The sequence below is a fragment of the Chlorocebus sabaeus genome, chromosome 26, assembly GCF_047675955.1.
Source record: "Chlorocebus sabaeus isolate Y175 chromosome 26, mChlSab1.0.hap1, whole genome shotgun sequence".
Taxonomy (NCBI): Eukaryota; Metazoa; Chordata; class Mammalia; order Primates; family Cercopithecidae; genus Chlorocebus; species Chlorocebus sabaeus.
The window spans coordinates 31,669,848-31,691,842 of NC_132929.1; the positions used below are offsets into that span (position 1 = coordinate 31,669,848).

The following is a 21,995-nucleotide window of genomic DNA, read 5'->3' on the forward strand; positions in this document are numbered from 1 at the left end:
CAGCAGTAGAAATGGTTGCCAGATGGATATCATTACTAATATTCAGGTAAGTTTGAATGGTTATAATTGGTCATGGTTATAATTGGCAGAGCTGAGACTTCAACCTAGGTCTGACCAGAATGCTATATTGCCTTTCAATTTTATCAGCAGCTTAGAATTCATCTACTCTTATTTCTGCCTCCCCCAACCTCCAAAGCTATGAAAGGGTATTTTTCTAGAATCCTCTCCTGATTTACCAATCCCAATGAAAAAGAGATGCAGTTTGCCTTTCCTAGGGTATGTAGGGCATCCATGATGGTTTTAGCAATCACCATGTGACTCTAACATTCCCAATCCTGCTTAAAACCTTCTAGCAGCTATGTTGGCTAGAATTGGGATTTGTGTTGAGTGGCAGAGACTCAAAATAGACTCAAAATAAGTGTGAGTTAAACCAGAAAGAAATTTATTTCTGTCATGTAAAACACATCCAGAGGTAAGCATTCAGGACTACTTGGGCAGCTTCCCTCCCAAAGTCATCAGGCCTTGGGCTCCTTGTATCTTGTTGCTCAGTCATACTCAGCATGTCTTTAACATGAAGTCCAGGAGGGCTGCTTGAGTTATAGCCATCACATTTGCATTCCAGCCAGCAGAGAGGAAGGACAAGAACACTGCAAAAGAAGTAGCACCCAAACCTTTTGGTTACATCTCTTTGAGTACTTGGTAAATGTCTCCACCTAACTGCAAGGGAAGTTGGCAGCTGTAGCCTTTTGGTCAGATGGCTGTGTGCTCAGCTAAAAATCAAGGACTTTTACAGTAAGGAAGAAGGGGAGAATGCATACTACTGATAAATATCCACCTCTGCTATAGTGACCTCATTGAATCCTGCAAAGACATTCACTGTGTCTTTTTCATTATATTGCAAAATTTCAAAATGGCAGGTGTCTTCTCTAGCACCTTGTACAGAGACTGACATATTTTAGGCACTTTATCATCTCTTTAAAAAAGGTCCCATTTTTATTTTGATGAAATCTTAAGTGATTTAAATATAAATATGACTAGAGTATAACTCTATGAAATGTGCTTGAAAAGCTGTGTGGAAAACAAAATTAAATCTTCGTTCTCCTAATACATCAGGGTATTTCTATGGAGAGAAGGGAGGGAAAAGGATTCAAGTAATTTGGAGGAAAGTTACAAACTACAGGTAAATCTAAAAGCAACAAAAATGAAAAAGAATCGTTGACATGTAAGGATGGGAGGTTAAAAAGAAATAAAGAACTCCACAAAAATCAAAATTCTAAATTTAAAACCAGAATGAAAAATTCAAAGCAGCAACCAGATCACACAACTGCAGTAGGTACACTGTGAACACATATCTTTATAGCATAATGGAATGAAGTAGGATTTGAAATTAAGATAATCCTGGCTCTTCCTGTTATTATGTTACCTCCACCAGTTAATCTCTGAATTAAATTTTCTCACCTGAAAAATAAGATTCGCTAAAAATTGTTACAATGAGGACATGAGAATATATGCAAACTATTTAACACTGGGTCTAATGCAAAGAAATACTCTATATACCACAGTAATATCACTCTCATGATAACATTTTATTTATATGACTATCTTCTCCTCTCCAAGAATTAAGTACTTCTTAAAAATCAAATCTTGAAAAATGTAGTCTTTTTGTTTTCGTTCGTTCTTCTAAGCAGATTATAGTAACAGGACTGGCATACATATTTTTAAAATTTCAGATTGTGAAATATTGATGTGATCCCATCCATAAATTTATAATTTTAATTATTTAAAAATTCATTTAAACAATGCATGTCAAAATAAATCTGTACTTCAGATTTAACAAAATAAAAAGTTTGGTCTCATGCTGTAGGAGCTGAAGCAACTTGCATTTGATACTCAATAATACCTGATTTTTCAGCTCATAGTGGGAAGGCAAGATACCAGTTAACAGTTAACACCAGTAAACTTATACTTAGTTCAGAAGATTTCAAATTCTTTTCTTCTACATTGTGTATTATACATATTGTTGGCACTTAACAAAGAACATGTACTTAACTCTTTATGATTGTAAGCCCCTTAAAGGTGGGTACAATATCTTATACATCTTACCTAGCTATTTTTTGCAGTGACTGCTACTGGTTGCCTCCCAAAGGGCAAGTCCCTAATACCTTCCCTAGGTGATGGAATTCATTTAAGATGAATGACTACATGCTCCAGGAAATGGGCCCCTCTCTTACCTGTAACGCATTAAGGATCTAAGCTAAGTAATTGGCCTTAGGGTGAGCCTTTGTCTCATACAATGAGACTAATAGAGCGTGTGTATGGAGTGCTTAATGGAAGATTCTGAGATTTTTTTCTCTCTGATAAAAGGCTATGAGAACTGCTTACTATCCTGCTTGGGATGTTATGAGGGTATAACATCTGAGCTGTGGCAGTCATCTTGTGACCATGAGGGAAAAGACACAGCAAAGCAAAGCTGAAGATGATGGAACAGAAACACAGAAAAACAGGATCCAGTGCCTGTAAACAATAAACCATTCAATGAATCCTTGAACCTCCTATCTCCAACATTATTAAGCGAAAAGTAAGTGTCCTTATGGTTTAAGCCAGTGTTGGGTTTTAAATTACTTGCAACCAAAATCACCTCAGGTGTTATACAGTATTTTCACCCCCAGAATTTCTTACTGGTTGACTCTATGCACTGGTTCTTATGTTTGCCTGCTCTGACATTTTACTCTTCCATGTCATTGAGCACTGAGGATCCTAACATACTTATTTTATAGTACTATCTAGGTAGTTCATTACTTTCATTTTCTCAAGTGATTGCCTTTCTTAGGATTAGTTTCATTTTCTTCAAGTACTTTTGAATTTTGATTTGCAGACTCAGCTTGCATGGGAGCCTTCCTGCTCTTTACCTATCCCTTCCTAATCTCCACTCCTTTCCTTTTGTAATTGCTTCTACCACCTGTTCAAACTGAGGGCTCCAGATCTGTGGTGACAGTGGAACTATCACAGATCTACAAAGATCTATGTAAACAGAGGAGTAGGCTGTTTGACTCAAGATCTGTCTACAATATAAATTACAGTCCCAGGCACTGGTGGTTGTTGTTTCTCAGTTTCAAGAGTAAGGAAACTCCATTCAAGACCCTGGTTTCATTACTTTGCAGGAGCTGACATTTCTGGCTACTTCGGTCTGCTTCCAGACCGATAGCCCAGGTTCTGGCTTACAAATTACACTTATCAGTCTGTTATTTCTGGTACTTGGAAATGTCTATACTGCTTCTGAACACAGCTATGCTTTAAATTTTTCTCATTTTCTATTCAAAGCTCCAGAAATATACTTACCTAGGTACTCCATAGGCTAACATTTAAAAATAAACACTATGTGAAAGAGAAAAAGATGGCTTTTTGGACAACATAAAGTTCTGTGCCATGCACCATTCATTGGTAATAATCCTAAGTGAACAGCAGAGTTTTGATGAGTGAAATAAGATCTGTGTATTCTTCTGGATTAATAGCACACAGCAGATCAGCAACTCTGTTCTGCCTTCTGCTGATTTTTATTCACTCCCTAAAGTTCATGACATCAAAGGAAGAATAACACTGGGTCTGTTTAAAAAATGTGTTGCCTATATAAAATATGTCCCATAAAACACCTTCAGATCCAGTCAGTTTAATATAAAATGTTTTTAATTGTTTTTGAAAACATTTAAAAAACAATTTTTGAGCACTTTTAATAAAAAAAGAGAACTGAAATGCTACTGCAATATTCAACTACTGTAGTTTCAGCAGGTACAACAGACAACAAAACACTGGGGAAATCTGACTTTTTGCACTAAATGAAACATGAAACAGGGCTTGTTTTTGTCATTTATCGTGTAGTAAAGCACATTATAGTACAAGACTATTATATGAACCTCAGATGCACTGCACAAAAAACACTTTCCTTCTTTTCAGTTCAAAAGTCAGTGCTTATTGCAATTATATGCAAAATTATTTACTTCATGAAGTCTTATGATAAACAGTATGCAAAATGTTTTAAACATCAAAACAATAAAAATAATCTGGAACAGAACATATTCAACAATAACTAAGCAGAATTAGTAAACATAAAGTAAATAACCTGTGAATAACTATGTTTGCCTGGTTAACACTGAACCAGTTTCAATACAGCGAAGAAAAAAAAAAGAGTGGTTACAGGAATCCTAGTACTGTACAAGATAAGTCAGTAACACTCATGCACATTTTGTGATCATGTATTAACATGGTGAAGCAAACTAAACTTAATTCTTCCTGCTGTAATATTCTCATGTAAGAGAATAATAGAAATATCTCATTGAGATCAATGCACATTGCTACATAAGACAATTTTATCTGTCACTTTGATGACATTTTGTCTTTTCATAATGAAACACATTTAAAAAGTTTAATCTGTGGACTGTATTGGTTGCATTTATCCTAAGAGATGTGCCTACCACAGGTTCAACAAATTTAGTGCAATATATGAACCCCAGAAAGTTTGCTGGACGAATTCAACCAAATTTAAAGAGTTTGCTGCAATACTGTACAAGGGGTTAAAAATCCTCCAGTCTTAATATTTTTATCAAAAAAGATTTCCATTATTTTTATATTAGTAGGAAGCTAATAATGTAAACAAGGGATTAGAATGGCCTCAAAATCTCCTTTTCAGAGTATCTCATAAAGAAAGGCTCCCATCATTTGTTAGAAGAAATCACACAGTTTCCTTTGGGTATTGCATACTTTGGTGTGCAGTAGTGCTGTGTCTCAATGTACAGTGAAGAAATAACTAGCATCAAGAAAAAAATGCCTAACAAATCATGAAATCAAGATAACAGCAAACAAACACACACAAATGCCAGTAACTAAGACATATCAATATATAAACCTCTGCGCCAACTCTAGCACCATTTTTTATCAAAATATGTTAATACCCTACCTTGCAAATTTATTGAACAACAAAACCTTATTAAACCCTTCAGCACATTTGCTAAATATTCATTGATTGTAGTCTTCTGATTGGCTTACTAAGGTAAAGGAAAGCTTAGCTAGGTTCAAGGTAGCATAGCAAATGGTTTTACCTTAGCTTTAAAAACAATGGCAATTTAACAATCTCTTTGAAAGTGATCTTGAAACTCACTTAAATGGAGCTTTCAACCAGTGAGTAGGTTTGTGTCAGCATGCAACTCATAAATAATTATTCACAAAACAAAATGGGAGCCATAGAGAGAAACATTTTAAAACAAATCCTGAGTTCTTATTTTGCAATTGTGGTTATCACAATAAATAAATTAAGCAAGTAATAAAATGCTCCTCTTCTTCAAGTACTGTTGATATCCCCTTTGTTTCATCAGAGATATAAAGATTTGTGGCTTCAGACCTTAGGTGGTGAAATGTTTTTTGTTGTTTTTTATGTTATCCTCCTTCCTGTTTTTCAAAGAGATCCTATGATCAAACTACATTACTATATTCAGGAGTGAGGGAGTCACTCAGTTGAAGAGGAAAAAAACTGATTATGGTGGAATATTTTAACGAAAAATTTCAAAGTAAATCTCAATTAGAATCTCAGTATGTACATGCAGCCATTGTGATGAAACTAAGAGAATGCTTTTGTTTTCCTTCTCATTCCCCTAACTAACAAATAATAAAACATAAAGCATTTTTCTAACATGCTTGTATTTATTATATTAAATTACAAATGCCTGGAGTTACATTTACTTGTTTTGTGTGTGCGTGCCTGCGCATCTATGTGTGCTAGCTCCATATTAAAATCAACATTTAAAAATAATGCAAGGTCACAAATATAAATGGCTACTTGTTTTTTTCTCTTAAAAATTTTAGTGCAGCTTTGCTTTCCTTAAAGTAATATTTAATTTTCCATTATTTTCTATTTAAGCCCTTCATCGTGGGTGTAAATGGTACTGAAGCCCCAGAAAGTCCTACAGAGATTTTTCATCCTACAGTAGCTCTATGCTTCAAGCCTAAATATTTTATAATAACCTGAATATTGTCCCTGTTTCAAGGAAGACTTTCTTGTCTACAGTTCACCTTAGCTATGATTTTATATCTAAAAGATAATGCCAACAACAAAATAGCCTATACCTAAAATTGATGGTTTATTCTGAGTTCTGTGCAGATCATCTGATGAAATGAAACTTATACAAAATAAAGATTGACTGCTCTTGTAACAGCTGGCTAGTCAATCAATGTGAATAAATGGGGCATATTATAAAATTTAAAACCTAATACTTGTTGTTCTACAGCCTACTGTCTTTAGACACTTGTTAAGAACTGAGGCAAGTCTAACCATTTCCTACTGAAGAAACCACTTCTGCAGCAAACGCTTTTAAAATGTCACAATTAATAGTATTTCTGCTGCGGGAGGCACTTCCATTAAGACAAATACAATACATATGTCTTTAGATACAGTGTGCTACATATTATAAAACACAATTTAACCCAACATTTCAACAGTAGGATGGTCCTTGCTTTCTATCCATTCAAAACCTGATGAAGTCATAGAATTCATGGATTCACTGCAAATTTGTTGAAATAATGGGTCATTCTTTAATTCTTCCAGTGTAGCTTCATCATCTTGTCCCTGCTGACGACCTGGATCAAACAGTAGATTTGGGTCTAAAGTGTTCAAATCATTGATGCTGCCTGAGAGCTCAGAAGACAACCTGATATCACTAGAGAAATCAGATGCAGTATTAGTGAGATCAGATGCTACCTGACCTACCAGCTGCTGGTTGGTTTGCAAGCTGTCTCCACTCAACAGGTCTTTAACAGTGCTATTGAAATCTAACTGCTGCTCTCCAATTTCTGATTGTGCTTGATTATCTCCAGGAGAAAAATTGATCTGATCGGTGCTATTACTTTTGGTGAGGTAAGATGGTGTTTGGAATTCATAAACAGAAGTGCTGGAATCAATCATATTTTGTGGGTTGGCACTAGGAAAAACAGTGGAAGGTTCCAAAATCTGAGTGAGATTCATCCGGGCTGTATAATTAGAGGGCAGGTTGTTCATTCCCAAACCTCTCACTGCATCATCATTGTCAGAATCAAGTTTACTCAACAAAACATTGGTTATTTTTTTACTGTTTGCTTGCTTCTGAAGAGCGTTTGGGAAGGCTGTCTGCATCATGACTGTCAATGGAACTGACTGGCTTCTTTGAGCTATGTTGTTGGCACATGCATCTGTGTGAACATTTGTGAAAACAACTTCTGGGGTAACTGGACTTCCAAAGGGGGTCACATTAGATCGTGGGATATTAGATACTGGATAGAGGGTGCTTCCACTAAGATTACGTTGGCGATGAACAGCAGGGCTCACACTCCGGCATCTGAAGTTGCTGCTGGCAGATGAATTAGTTCCCTTATTATCAAGAGGGGCAGGGACTGCAAAACCCTCCTGTTTGTTGGTGTTATTTACAGTGGCACCTTGATGCTGCACAGGAGAGACAGGAGTCAACCGACCAAAATGAGTGTCATGATGTCTGGATTGAGACTGATAAGACTGTCCAGGCACAGCAAAAGCATGAGGTTTCCTGAAACGGTCTTCCACTAGTTCCTGATAGCTTGGGAGAATACCATGGCCAGAAACTGATGAATTACCAACCCCACTATACCCATTATTCATCCATTCAAGCTTGGTTTTGTCAGGGTGTGTGGCCATGGGTCTTTGCATCGGTTTCACAGGACTACTTGAGACAATGCTGGCATCATGATATGCCATACTGGAGCTTATTGGAGTAAATGCAAATGGATTCCTGCATTCAACAGGGCTGGGGGGGACACTACTGCTGCAGTTAGAATGTGGAGTACCAATGGGTGTATGTCGGCTACTTCCTAAAGCACTATCCACAGGTGTAGTCTGGGCTAGCCTAGAGCAAGGGCTCTCCCGTGATAGACTCTGAGATCCCGCAATCATTTCAGATGTTGGGGTTGGGGTTGGGGTTGGAGTAGGAGTGGGTGTGGGTGTAGGTGTGGGTGTGTGGATTGGAGTGCCATTGCTGTGGATTGGATGATAGAAGTGGGTGCTGGAGGTGTGAGATGACATTGGAGCTCCTGGAGTTACTGACTGACTCTGAAGGGTCATTCCCAAACAGTTGCCGTAAGAATGAGAATTGTTCATTGACATTTGCTGCTCCATAAGCACCAGCTCTTCCACAATACTATCTTGTGTAAGTTCATCATCAAAAGGAAAGTAGCTTTCATTTGTCTGGGAAACAGAAGGCTCAAACTCCTTCAGTTCAGATTGCAGAGGTAACTGATCTGAAGAATGTGCTTGTATTTGACTTAAAGAAGATTCCTGTATCTGGCTATGTAGCTGCTGGCTATATGTGTCCTGTGGCATTCCTTCTAATTCCCACACAGACTTCTCTAAGTCATTGATATCAGAGTGCTCAGGAATTGTCATAACACTGATAGCTTGCTGTTGTTCACAGCTGGCAGATATCAACTCAGAATCCTTAGTGATTTGTTGCCATCCATTTGGATTAAAGCTGCCAACTGACTTTGAATCACTGTCCAAGAGAAAGACACTTCCTTCAAGTTTTACTTTTATATCTGGAGATGATGACGGAGTTGTTTGCTGTTCCAAAGCTGAATCACTGATAACAAGGGTAGAAGAATTCAAGGGATGATTTGCTCCTATGTGTGAACTGACATTTACTGATACCTTGCTAGGAATCTGAGCACCTGCTGTTGAACCTTCTGTTTTCCCTGAATGTGGAACCTTTTGGTCCTTCTTAACACTGCCTTGTTTCTGCCCTTCTATGGTAGCTGCTGAAAGCTGTTCCACAATTGGTTTCTTTACAGGAGGCACCTGGGTCTCTTGCAATGTAGAAGACGGTCGTTTTCTTGGACTTTTAGTGCATAATTTAGGGTCTTTATTGATTGAGTCACCATTAGATGGTGAACTGGTGCTGGTGAAAGTTAAGTTCTGAGAAGCAACTGATAGAGTGATAGTGCTCTGATTATTGCCTGTTGATGTGCCTGGCAGAATTTCATTACAGCGACTTTTACATTTGGTCCTCTGGTCACAGACCTTAGTTGCTTTTATTTCAATGACACCTTCATTTGAAGGTTTCTGCAGTACTCCGTCTGTATTACTTTTCTGCCCCAAAAGGGCACTAGGTGTTTGGGGAGCTTTAGCCTCATCAGAGTTCTCTTGGCACTGTACAGGATGCTCATCTGATGATGTTTCGGGTTCCACTTTGACTTCCACAGCAGATGTTCCCCCCGCACTGCTGGTTCTGGACCCAGGAGACTGAAGTGACACGACAGAACCATTCTTGATCTGTGGAACACTCCTTGATTCTTCTGTCGTTCCTGTAGCACTGCTGACTGAGGCAGAATGTTTAAGAGGGGTGTTACTGTTGCTGGGTGTGAGGGATATTGTTGTCATTTTCACCACATTTAGAGAACTCACGTGTGAAGCGGGTACAACAGCAGTTTTGATGGGACTACTAGTAAAGAGGACAGTAGTTGGAGAGCGAATGGTGAGTGCACTGGTGTTGGCTGGTTTGGGTAAGATCTGAGGGTAACGGTGCCGGGCAGAACGATCCCCACCAGGACTGGCTGGAACGTTCTGGGGAGTCTTTGGTGCCTGTTTCACAGACTGCATGTGCTGAGTGACCACCTGTACATTGAGGGGAAGAACTTTGCCGTCAGAAGAACTCATTGGACTCGGTGAAGTTACCAATTGCCTAGTCCGCTGGACCTGTTAAAAGACAGCAAAAAATCAGATTTAACAGGTCTAGATGGAAATAGTAATTCACGTATCTGTATATACTTTTAAGGCATTCATTAAATGTTAATGTTAAAAAGAAAAAAGTTCCTATGTTAGAAGAGAGTTCTAGACCAGGTTCTACACAATCAGACACATAAATATAACAAATGCAACCATAACGCATTATAATTAAAAAATATGTAAGAACATCATTAAGTCACTTTTCAGTTAACAAGACTAAAAGCTTCACACTTGTGAAGAATATTTCCTGAAACAATGATTTAAGGGGGTTACAGGAAGAAGACATAAAATCTTGAAGAAACATATAACTGTAAAGGTTACCTACCAGAATCTATGCTAAGATGGCTCACTCATAGGGGAAATTGTCTTATAAATGTGTCTACCTTAAACGTCTGTAACTAAACCACTGCAAATACGATACAACTAATATCTACCCCAGTTTGCCCTATAGTGAACAGTGTGGTTACCATGTATTTCATATTTTAATAACATGATGATAATACGAACAAGAAAAATGATAAAATATTTCCTAAATATTATCATCAATAATAACATAAAGTACCAACTTACTCTCATTTTAAAAAGTCCCTTCATCATAACCTCAGTTGTGTGAGATAGAAAAACAGGAGATTGTTTCCTTATCTACAACTAGAGGTTAATAAACTAGCTAAAGAATTTGGCCAAGGTTCTAGTCCTGTATCCGATAAGCCATGGATAGGCCTACATTTAAGTATTATTATTACACAATAGAATTTTGCTCCATCTGAATGTAAAAAAGTTTAACTTTTAAATAAAGTTTGCAATTAAATTATCTTGGCTTGGCTGGGTGGGTTGGCTCACACTTATAATTCCAGTACTTTGGGAAGCCAAGGCGGGTGGATCACTTGAGATCACGAGTTCAAGACCAGCCCGGCCAACTAAAAATACAAAATACAAAAAATACAAAAATTAGCTGGGTGTAGTAGTGAGTGCCTGTAATGCCAGTTCCTCGGGAGGCTGAGGCAGAAGAATTGCTTGAACCCAGGAGGTGGAGGCTGGAGTGAGCTGAGATTGCGGCACTGCACTCTAGTCTGGGAGACAGAACAAGACTCTGTCTCAAAAAAAAAAAAAAAAAAAAAAAAATTGGCTCAGCCAGGGATGAAACAACTCTAAAAATGAGAACTCTTACATAAAGCTCTGAGTGGTTATGTGCATACTTTGTATGTCTTGGATCTTTATATTTTCAATAATGTTTCATAGCTTACTTTGTAATCAACAATATACATCCTGACTGAAAGACTGAAGGGGAATCTTCCTGTAGTCACAAAACCAGTTTGTGGCTACACTTGTACTTGCCTTCTTTTCATCTGCCACTTTTAAATAAACAATTGATTTCCCACCATCCCAATAAGGCCAAATACTATTTAATTATATTACCGGAATGGGACTAGGGACAGCTGCCACAACGATACCAATAGGTTGAGGAGAAAGGATTGAAGGATTTCCATTAGGAAGATTCGTTACTCCATTGCTTGTAGCACTTTCTGATTTTTTTGCTGCGGATTCTCCTGGCAAAGGGGATTGTAGTTTCTGTTCTTGCTGCTTCTTCTGGATTTTCCGTTGCAACTGCTGTTTAGCATCAATTGGAGATGGCAAAGTCTTCACCTGAGGCTGAAAGGAATTACTTTCAGCTGTCGGTATAAAAGCAGAAGGCTGGGTAATTCCTTTAATTCCTGAAAATAAACAGAAAGGAAAGCTAAAATAAATACTCTCCTTTATAGAAGGCAGGTTCCTTTGAATTTCTTTGAAAATGTAGCCATCTACTGGACAAAGCAACCAAAATTTTAACTCACAATTTCTGTATAAAGCATTAGACTTTGAATTTATAAACAATTGTCAATATAGCTTTGTCATCTTACAATATGGTTCAGCTCAGGTGACAGTTTCAGTTAAATCAACAACAGGATTTTAAACACAGTAGCTATATCATAAATGTGCAGAAGCTAAGATAAATGCCAACACAGCATTTTTACATTTTCTCAAAGGTCAGTAAATTTCCCTCCCCCATTTCTAATCAGAAATAAATACATGTATTTTCATGATTTTAATATTTAGCCCCTGAGGGGCATTCAATAATTCCATACATATTTGCTGAAGCCACTCCCCATAATGGAAAAAATTTATATGGAGAAAACAGTTTTTAATTCTACCAGAAATTCATGGAAATCGGCATTATTATTATATTGCTACTATACAATTATTCCAGTATGACCTAGAAGAAATTAAGAAGCAGAATTTCTTATTAAGACTAATGTTAAGATATTCCAAAAAGGTGTCACTGCAAAAACCTTTAAAACAGTAAGATAAAGACTGAAAAAAACTGACAAAATAAGCAAAATACAAATTTTAGGAAAAATGGATTATATAATAAAATTAAAATGTTTAAAAAGCTCATTTCAGATTTAGGGCGTGGCATTGAGATCATCAGAAAGTAAGTTGCGGGCAATAAAAACAATGAAGAGAAGAAAGGGGAGGAACAACTATCCTGCTGGTACACCTTGGCCTTTAAGTCTTTTCTTTTCCCCATCTCAATTTCTGCTTTTCATCATTCTAGTTAACAACAACAACTTGGTGTGGGGAGCAGGAAATAGAGAATGAGGAAGCTATAACTCTCTCCCCACACTTGATAATGATGAGGATCTGTTGAACCCCCAGCCCCTTTTAAAAATCACGATTTTTCCTCTCAAATCCAGCTCGAATTGTTTTGCCCCTTCCTGACCCCAAGCCTCAGCTCTGGCTTCTCAGCACCTGCACCCCAGAGAGCCTCTGCCAATGGCTTACAAATTGGCTGTCTTACCTTCCTGCCAGGGTTTTTAGATAGGAATGAGTTCCAAGCAGCTGACTTACAAAAGGACATTTGTAACACAACCTGTTCTTAATATGGAGACTATATTTATAAAAAACCAAATTCACCTTCAAAGGATGAAAATTAGTCTACTATCAAAGGTCTTTTTTGAAAAATATAGTAAGGGGCTAAGATCAAAATTTTGAGAGACATTCTAAAAATGTTCTGAGTAATGATACAATTGGTAAAGTGTTTACCCTCTCAGGCTGATTGCTTTCAAAAATGGAGTCTCTTTTTTATATATGTAATTTTTAGTACTTTTGTTTAAAAAACTCACACCTTTATTTACACTTATGCCTTAAAAATTCATTCATTCAATTCATTCAATATTTCCCTCAGTTAGACTTTGCAAATGAGAGAAATAGGAAAGAGATGTTTCTTTTCCCCATGATACCTCCTAAATCCTCCATCTGTTGAAGTTCTCTTCTAGATGTCGGCAGGGATAGAAGAAAGAGAGCAGAGCAAACTGAAGGGTTCGCTCCTTTTAAAGCTTACTCTACCATATGACATTATGACATAATTGAGTGAAGCTGGGCTTTGTAGACAGAAAAATCAGGATTCAAACCCTGGCTCCATTACTTACGTGCCCATGAACAAGTTAATTGACCTCCCCAAGTCTATAAATTGGGAATAAATATCACCTATCTCACAGAACTGCTGGGGGAATTAAATGAGGTAACATATGTGAGCTATTTAGCTCAATAAGGCTGGTCAAGCATTCTCCTGCTGGTCAGTATAATGAATAAACAGATTTAGGTCATACAGTTTACATGTAGACAGGAAAAACTATATGACATTATTTTTCTGAAATGGGTCTTCAATTGACCACAAAATGAGAGGTTACACACATATACATCCCACATACTAAATGTAAAATTAGAAGAAAACAGACTCATTATTAATGTGTAAAAGATACTAAACAAAGAAGTGAAGTTAATTAAGAGACTGTAATTCTGGCCAGGATAAGTCTATTGTAGATTTTAAAATATTTAGAATTAACACTTAGAAGGATAGTCCTTGGAAAAATAAGTCTCAGATCACTATATCACTGCATTTTTAATAGACATCACAATTTTCTAGAATAATTTATCCACTCTAGGTTTATAAGGTATAACTGAAATATTTTTAAAAATTCATCAGAACTGATATTTTACACAACTATTAATTTAGGAGGGAGTCATTCTAACAAGACTGTCAATTCCCAAAACTGTCGATTCCAAAAATTCATCTTTGAATAAAAATAGTCATATGAATGCACAGTAAAAAATATCACTCGTTATTTTATAGTAAGCCTTTGTACAGTGTTTTTTTTTTTTTGAGACTAAGTTACCTGTCACAGTGTGGAAAGATAATTTTATTTATAAGCATTAGTTTTTGGAATAGGAATCTAACAAGTAATTTAAAAATTTAATCGTATTATTTTACTTCTAATATTTAGATACACATATTTGTACATATAAAAGTATATATAAACACATTCTGTAAATGTAAAAATAGCAATGGAAAAATTAATAACATATCAGCTGGGGAATCTACAGTTTTATATGCCAGCAAAGCAATCTATAGAAACATAGCATTAAGCTTTATAATGAAAGGATTATTATTTTCTTGGCTCAACAAACCCATCTGAATTTAGTGTTCAGTGGAGTAAGAGTGAACTCATACAAGTACTAAAAGGATGAAGTTCTTTGATCTAACTCTTCTTTTGCTACCAATTCTAAATACAATAATACCTGTCAGTTTCTGGCTTGTTCACAGTAATGTCGTACCTGCTGGTGCTGCTGCCATTACAGTTAGAGCTGCCATTGACTTGGTGCCTATATAGTGACTTTTTACAAGGAAGCGGGCTAATTCCAAGACAGTGTCAAATGGTTGGCTTAACACTTTCTGGGCCCACTCACACACAAGACGGCAAGCAGAAGAGATAACTTCTTCATCAATATTTTGAAGCTGCCCAGAAGGTTCAGCTCCTTCCAACTAGGCAAAGAAAAAAGGAAACGTTAACTTGTAAAAGACCAGAGAAATTAAATTGAAGCACATTAAAGATACGTATTTTTAACTAGAAGATACAATCTAAAGCTGTGCGTTAAAGTAGCATGAATTGACCCACTGGCAGACATACAAGAGCTCTGCAAATAAGGGACTCATACCCACTAGTGCACAGCAATCAGCAGCCTTGCGAATATAACATTTTAAATGGTTTTTAAACATACAAGACTGATATTTTGAATCTTTCTAATGTCAATAAAACTATGCCAATAGCCACATATTTTTTCTAAAATTCCTATAAAACATTACATGATGACTGACTTTTTCCTCTTGACTATACACACATACAGTCAATATATATTTTGGAAATATCAAGAAATCAGTAACTTTGAAACTTTGTTCCCCCAAATTTCATGCTGACATAGGTCATATACACTAACATTTTTCAGTCACTGTGTCATTTTTTTTTTATTATTATTTGTAAAAGGCACAGTTGCTAGCCTTAACCAAATGAGACTTTGCAGGATGCATTTTAATGTTGATATAAAGGTTTACTTATTAAAAAGAAAAGGCTGAATTCTTACCCCATCTCCAGTTTTGTGAAAGTCAAGGTTGGGCAGTGTTGGCATATGAACAAAAGCTTTTTTTCTTAGTCCACTGTAGCAATATGTAATACACAGTTAAGGTCCAAATATTCAAAATTAAATGAATTGCTTATACCAGTAACACTTTAGAAGTAACCATATATAAAATGAGAATAAAATCAACATGATATATAACATCTACTTTCTGAATTCTTCAGTAAGAGAAACCTTAATATTAAAAACTTGGGACACTTTTACTCTTTTGAAACTGAAATACCCTTTCAGAATGTTAACTACTACTCTCTTAAATGAAAGGATTCTCATCTGTTATAAATTTTATGAATAAATGTTCCTAATATGCTGTGCCAGCCACCAGTAACAAACAGGTCAGAAGGAAAGGAATAGCCAGATGGAAACCTGGCACAGGGAAGGGAAACTTTAGCCCAGGGCACTGGGACAAAAACAACTCTTAATAGTGTCACAAGGGCTTTAACCTTTTCGTTTCTCTTTTTCCACTGAAACATACGGGATTATCACCTGTAACATGCCAAGGACACATCAAAACATTTTTGTTTGCATTTGGGAAGCAAGAATAGATCATGCAACAAGTGGTTAGAGAACACCTGGAACCATTTTAGAAAAGTAAGTTTCTTCCCTTCCCCTTCCTCTCTCCTCCCCTCCATTTTATGCTCTGAAAAAAGGACAAGAGCTAAGGAGGGAGAAAATGGATGTAATCCTAATATGATACAGAGATCCTCTATTTTACAATCTTCTTCTAAAAGGAGAAAGAACTATAATGAATTCTTAATTTTAATGTCCTTACTTCTGTTGGCTCCTAAGTATTTCTCCATCACAAGGACCTTTTCTATACTCTGGCTTTAATTTTAACACAGGCTGAAAAATATTTGTACTGAAAGATTAGTGTTTCTGTTAAAGTTCCATAAGATTTTTTTTTTTTTTTTTTTTTTTTTTTTTGCCAAGGAGATCCCCTATGTTTATAAATTAAAGGAAGAAAAGATGATAAGCTAGTATCTTCTTCCACTTTTATTCATATAATTGCTGAACATATAGCAGGCCTCAAAACTTCTTACTGTTAAAGAAGATCAGACCATTAAGAACACTTTACATTGATAGAGTAAGGTAAAATCTATCACAATTCTAATCTATGAATAAACCATTATTTGCTATTTCTCTCATAGTGTGATGAATACCTGTGAAAGTTACATTTGCAATTATTCTACTAAATGCTTTTGAGTTGCTTTAATTTGAAGTTTATTTCTAAATAAAGTTGCCAGTTGAACTACAACAACAGATGTTCTATAACAAGTGAGAACATAGAGATATTACTAAAACCATTCTGGTAAAGGATATTTAGATTTGCCTCTCGTGCCCAAACGACGTGCCTTCATGTTTGGAAAGACGTTTTTCATGATCTTTCCAAAATCAGCAGCACTTAATGGATGGTAACCAAGATTGTCACAATAGCTCCTGCAAAAGAAGGAAGGACCAATTTAGAGTGACAGAATTCAGAATTATATTGCGGGGTGCTATTTCAATACAATTTGATTCTTTTGACAAAGTGAAGCAAAGGATCTTTCAAGTCATTTACCACAACATCTGTGATCATCACTCTTTGGTGATGCATGCTAACTCAGGTTTAGTTAGCTGGCTTCACCCTCAGGGTATACAGTCCTACTTTCAATAACATTCACAAATCTTGCAGGTAGATATACTGTTGGTACAAAGTTTTTGAATTACAATCCCAACCAGCGCTCATAAATGAATATATCCAGCTCAGCCAGTAGGACTGTAAGGTTCCACATACGTTTCAGGCTCACATACTGGGATGATTTCCAATATACATATCATGCACATCAGACAGAGATAATACTACTAGATGGTTTAAAATTTAGAAATGTGATATGTTTGAACTAAAAGGGACCTTACGAATACACCAACACTCTCATTTTACTGATAAGAGAAAAAACAGGCACAGGGAGAGGTTCCAAAGGTCCTAGTGTCCCCCTCCTTCCACCCCCACTATCCCTAGTATTGCCAGGAAAAAAGTTACTTTGTAAGACAGTAACTTCAAGTGGGATCAGGAGACACACCAAGTCTTAACTACTACTGGAATCAGGTATTCTGTTTTTCTCTAGAGCTGCCAATCACAAGTAAAATGTCAATCTTCTACCAGTTCAGCAGCAGACCAAGGCCACACCTCATTCTGGCCACCAAGGCCTTTGGGAGAACCACTACCTGGGAAATACGAATGAAGAGGAAGCCAGAGTAATTCTCTTTGTCCCCGCCTCACCTCTCATTTAGCATCAACCAGGACAGCTTCTTGATGAAGTCATACAGAAAAGAAATGAAAACAACTGGAACACATGGTGGGCAGGGTGTAATGGAAACCGGGACTTGGGTCTTTTTGTAGATTGCTGAATGTCCTGATAACATCCCTAAACTGACCTGAGCTCAAGAAGTTAAGTTGGGAGAGACTCAAGAGGAGGCAGAGACCCTTGGGAGCCTTAATACAGAAAGAATAGGGGTAGGTCTGGAGACAATGGTATTTCTCTTGTTTGTCGCTTCCCTATTCCCACAGCAAATCCTCCATACCCCTGGGGGTTAGACAGGAAGGAGTAGCCCAGCAAACACATCACTAACAATGCAACGAGAAGAAAGGGAACTAATGTGTACTGAAAGTTTCCTATACAGGAAGTATTAGCAGCCTCATATTTAAATTGAGACTAAATTTGATACTTTGAGGGCTCAGGGGGTCTTGCAAGGTTGAATGTACAAAGTGAAGAGGTAACTACTTTTGGGTGCTGAAATGAGCTGCATCAAATCATAACAATTTCAGAAGCAAGTTAAATTAGTTGTTTATGGTTCAAACTGGCACAAAAAGAAAGTTAGAATGAGGCTCTTTTGCACCTCAGGGACTTGACCCATGTTGGTTCCTCCACCTGGAACATTACTTTTCTTATCTTTCAAGTCTCCGCTTAAATTTTATGATTTTTGAAAGGATCTTTTCCGACTAAAGCAGTGTCCTCATGCCGTACCCTCATCATGTTCCCTATCAGTGTAATCTGTTTCTTTTCTTCGCATGAGTTACAATTACATAACAGTGAATTTATTTGTCTTCTCCATCACACTAAGTTCAAGCAGGGCAGTGACCATATCTATTGGATTAACCAGTGTATTTTCAGCACCAGGAACAAGATTTATGGGTCATATGAAGCCCATCTGTATATAAAACTATAATAAACATTAAACAAACACATTAAAAGACTTAAAACAGCAAAGAAGAAACATTGCCCACCCCCCCCACCCGCCCCGGCTTGTAGGACAACACTGGCAGAAATGGACCTAAAAAACTGAAATCAAATAAAGAGAGGAAGTGTAATGAGACATTTGAGAGAGAATATATCCATTCTATTCTCCCTCTGTTTCAGATTTTGATTTTTTTTCATTATATTAGTAAACCAAAATTTTTACTTTGGCAGAAGGGGTAAGATAAAGGTTGGCAAAAGAAGTAATGTTAAGTATCATTGACCTAAAGACATAAAGTGAGCAAAATTAATATAGTGAGTTTATTTGGGTCAAGGTTGAAGACTGTAGGTTGGGAAATGCTGAGAAGTGCTCCAGAGAATGAAGGAGAGGCTCATGTTTATAAAGAAAAAAGGACAAATTAGGAGAGGGGGCAATTACAAAAGTTGTTTGTCAAGAATTCTCATTGGTATACAGACATAACTGATTAGTAATTGGCTATACATTGTTGAACTATAGGGTATGAATTATGGTGCCTAGCATATGGCATTGTTAGGTTAGTTTAATGGTTACTTGGTTGTGACAGTCTAAAGTCCATACAGCAGACAGATTACTTAGCTCAAGGAGGGGAGTGAGAGATGACTACTTTCACATTTTAATGCCCCCACTGGGCCTGGTAATTTAAAAGAGCTCATGTCCCTCAGATAAAAAGTTTCTTGTCTTTCTTGGTATCTAGATGACCAATGCCAAATTTGTTTTTCAAATACAATTTATATTGTGTGGTTATTTCACAAAATCATCCAATTCCATCTGGTTTTTGATACTCTACCTTTTGAAAGGATAAATTATAACAACCTATTGTCAGATACTCTGGTGGATAAAAGTACTTTGTAGACATATAAATAGCTCAAATTATTTCCTGAATCATGTCAGAAGAAAACCGCCTATGATTCAAAACTTTATGCTTTGATAACTCATGTCAAACAGAAAATAAAGAGGGCATCAATGTAAAAACAAGAACAATATCTAGAATAGATTCTCAATTTCTTTAATTTTGTGAAATGTTAGAATTGAAAAAATAAATCAGAAGTTGTATAGTTCAACTTCCTGCCAGATGTAGAAATGGTCATACTCCTAAATGATGGGTTACCTCAATACGAACACTTCTTTGATGGGGAGGACTCTTTATTGTGAGGTGGCCTATCCAATTTTCAGTGGTTATAATTTTTAAAGAAAAAGAATTTCAATAGGACACCTTTCCCCTGATTTTCTCTGATTTAAAAGAATCAGATATTCAATCATTCTTTTAGAAATCTAATTTAGTATTTACATAATATTTATTCATAATTTTGTGCTATATAACAAACCATTGGTCATTCCAGGCCGTGTGGAGATCTTAGTTAGTTTACATCTCATTTTCTTGCTTAATAACTTTAACTGCAGGTTGACCATACAAGATACGGTATCAATTAACTCTTAACTCAGCGTCAGATTATACTTATGCAAGACTCAAAAAAGGGTGAGGAACAGAGAATGTTCTGTTCACGCAATCACTAACACTCTAATGTCATTTTAAAAATGAAATAATTGTTTTCTCTTGCTTCTTATTTAAAAGTATGTTTTTAAGCCTGAAATTAAGCCTAATATTCAATATAACTATGAACACATCACTCAAAATCCATGGTAACAATTCAGTCTTTAATATTCATTCATGACACAAATTTAATTGTACAAGTTAAAGGTAAACATTGTTTAATGGTACAAAAATATAAACAATGAATCACAAAAGATTTGTGCTAAAATATAGTCATGGGATACCTAACCATACCTGACATTTTTTGAGAGCTTTCTTTGTGTTAAATCATTTAATCCTCTCAACAACCTTAAGACAGGTAGTTTTATTAAACATATTTTATAGATGAGGAACTTGCACAGAGAGGTGCACTAATCCCTTTAACAGATGAGGTATTTTTATTGTAATTAATAACTATAAGCATACTGAATGAATAAAGAATCAAATAGCAATAAAAAATGATGCAGGCAATATTGTCACTGATCCCACAGATAAAACAATAAAAAATGATAGTAAAACAATAAAAATGATACAGGGGATATCGCCACTGATCCCACAGAAATACAACTACCATCAGAGAATATGATAAACACCTCTACGCAAATAAACTAGAAAATCTAGAAGAAATGGATAAATTCCTGGACACATACACCCTCCGAAGACTAAACCAGGAAGAAGTCGAGTATTTGACTAGACCAATAACAAGTTCTGAAATTGAGGCAGTAATAAATAGCCTACCAACCAAAAAAAAATTCCAGGACCAGATGGACTCACAGCCAAATTATACCAGAGGTACAAAGAGGAGCTGGTACCATTCCTTCTGAAACTATTCCAAATAATTGAAAAGGAAGGACTCCTCCCTAACTCATTTTATGAGGCCAGCATCATCCTGATACCAAAGCCTGGCAGAGACACAACAAAAAAACTTCAGGCCAATATCCCTGATGAACATCAATGCAAAAATCCTCAATAAAATACTGGTAAACTGAATCCAGCAGCACATCAAAAAGCTTATCCATCACCATCAAGTCAGCTTCATCCCTAGGAAGCAAGGTTGGTTCAACGTACGCAAATCAATAAATGTCATCTATCACATAAACAGAACCAATGACAAAAACCACATGACACTCTCAATAGATGCAGAAAAGGCCTTTGAAAAAATTCAATATCCCTTTATGTTAGAAACTCTAAATAAACTAGGTATTGCTGCAACATAACTCAAAATAATAAGAGTTATTTATGACAAACACAGCCAAAATCACACTGAATGGGCAAATGCTGTAAGCATTCCCTTTGAAAACCGGCACAAAACAAGAATGTACTTTTACCACTCCTATTCAACACAGTACTGGAAGTTCTGGCCAGGGCAATCAGGCAAGAGAAAGAAAGAAAGGATATTCAAACAGGAAGAGACAGTCAAATTGTCTCTCTTTGCAGACGACATGATCCTATATTTAGAAAACCCCATCGTCTCAGGCCAAAAACTCTTTAGGCTGATAAGCAACTTCAGCAAAGTCTCAGGATACAAAATCAATGTGCAAAAATCACAAGCATTCCTATACATCAATAATAGACAAGCAGAGAGCCAAATCATGAATGAACTCCCATTCACAATTGCTACAGAGAATAAAATACCTAGGAATACAGCTAACAAGGGAAGTGAAGGACCTCTTCAAGAACTGCAAACCACTGCTCAAAGAAAAACAGAGGACACACACAAATGAAAAAACATTCCATCCTCATGAATAGGAAGAATCAGTATCAAGAAAATGGCCATACTGCCCAAAATAATCAATGCTATTCCCATCAAACTACCACTGGCATTCTTCAAAGAATTAGAAAAAACTACTTTAAAGTTCATATGGAAAAAAAAGAGCCCACATAGCCAAGACAATCCTAAGCAAAAAGAACAAAGCTGGAGGCATCATGCTA

At 36.5% G+C, this 21,995-nt stretch overlaps 1 protein-coding gene across 2 annotated transcripts in view; it reads right to left on the minus strand.

Annotated features, from left to right (window-relative positions):
• Positions 1 to 415: 415 nt before the first annotated feature.
• RFX7 (regulatory factor X7) overlaps positions 416 to 21,995 on the minus strand; it is a 164,202-nt gene continuing 142,622 nt past the window's right edge. For both annotated transcript variants that reach the window (XM_073012186.1, XM_073012187.1), the window contains exons 6-10: positions 16,594 to 16,714; positions 15,227 to 15,307; positions 14,423 to 14,630; positions 11,186 to 11,481; positions 416 to 9,739 (exon numbers count right to left, since the gene is read on the minus strand). In XM_073012186.1, coding sequence (XP_072868287.1) covers positions 6,467 to 9,739; positions 11,186 to 11,481; positions 14,423 to 14,630; positions 15,227 to 15,307; positions 16,594 to 16,714 — 3,979 coding nt within the window. In that variant the 3' untranslated portion in view covers positions 416 to 6,466. The remainder of the gene's footprint in view (positions 9,740 to 11,185; positions 11,482 to 14,422; positions 14,631 to 15,226; positions 15,308 to 16,593; positions 16,715 to 21,995) is intronic.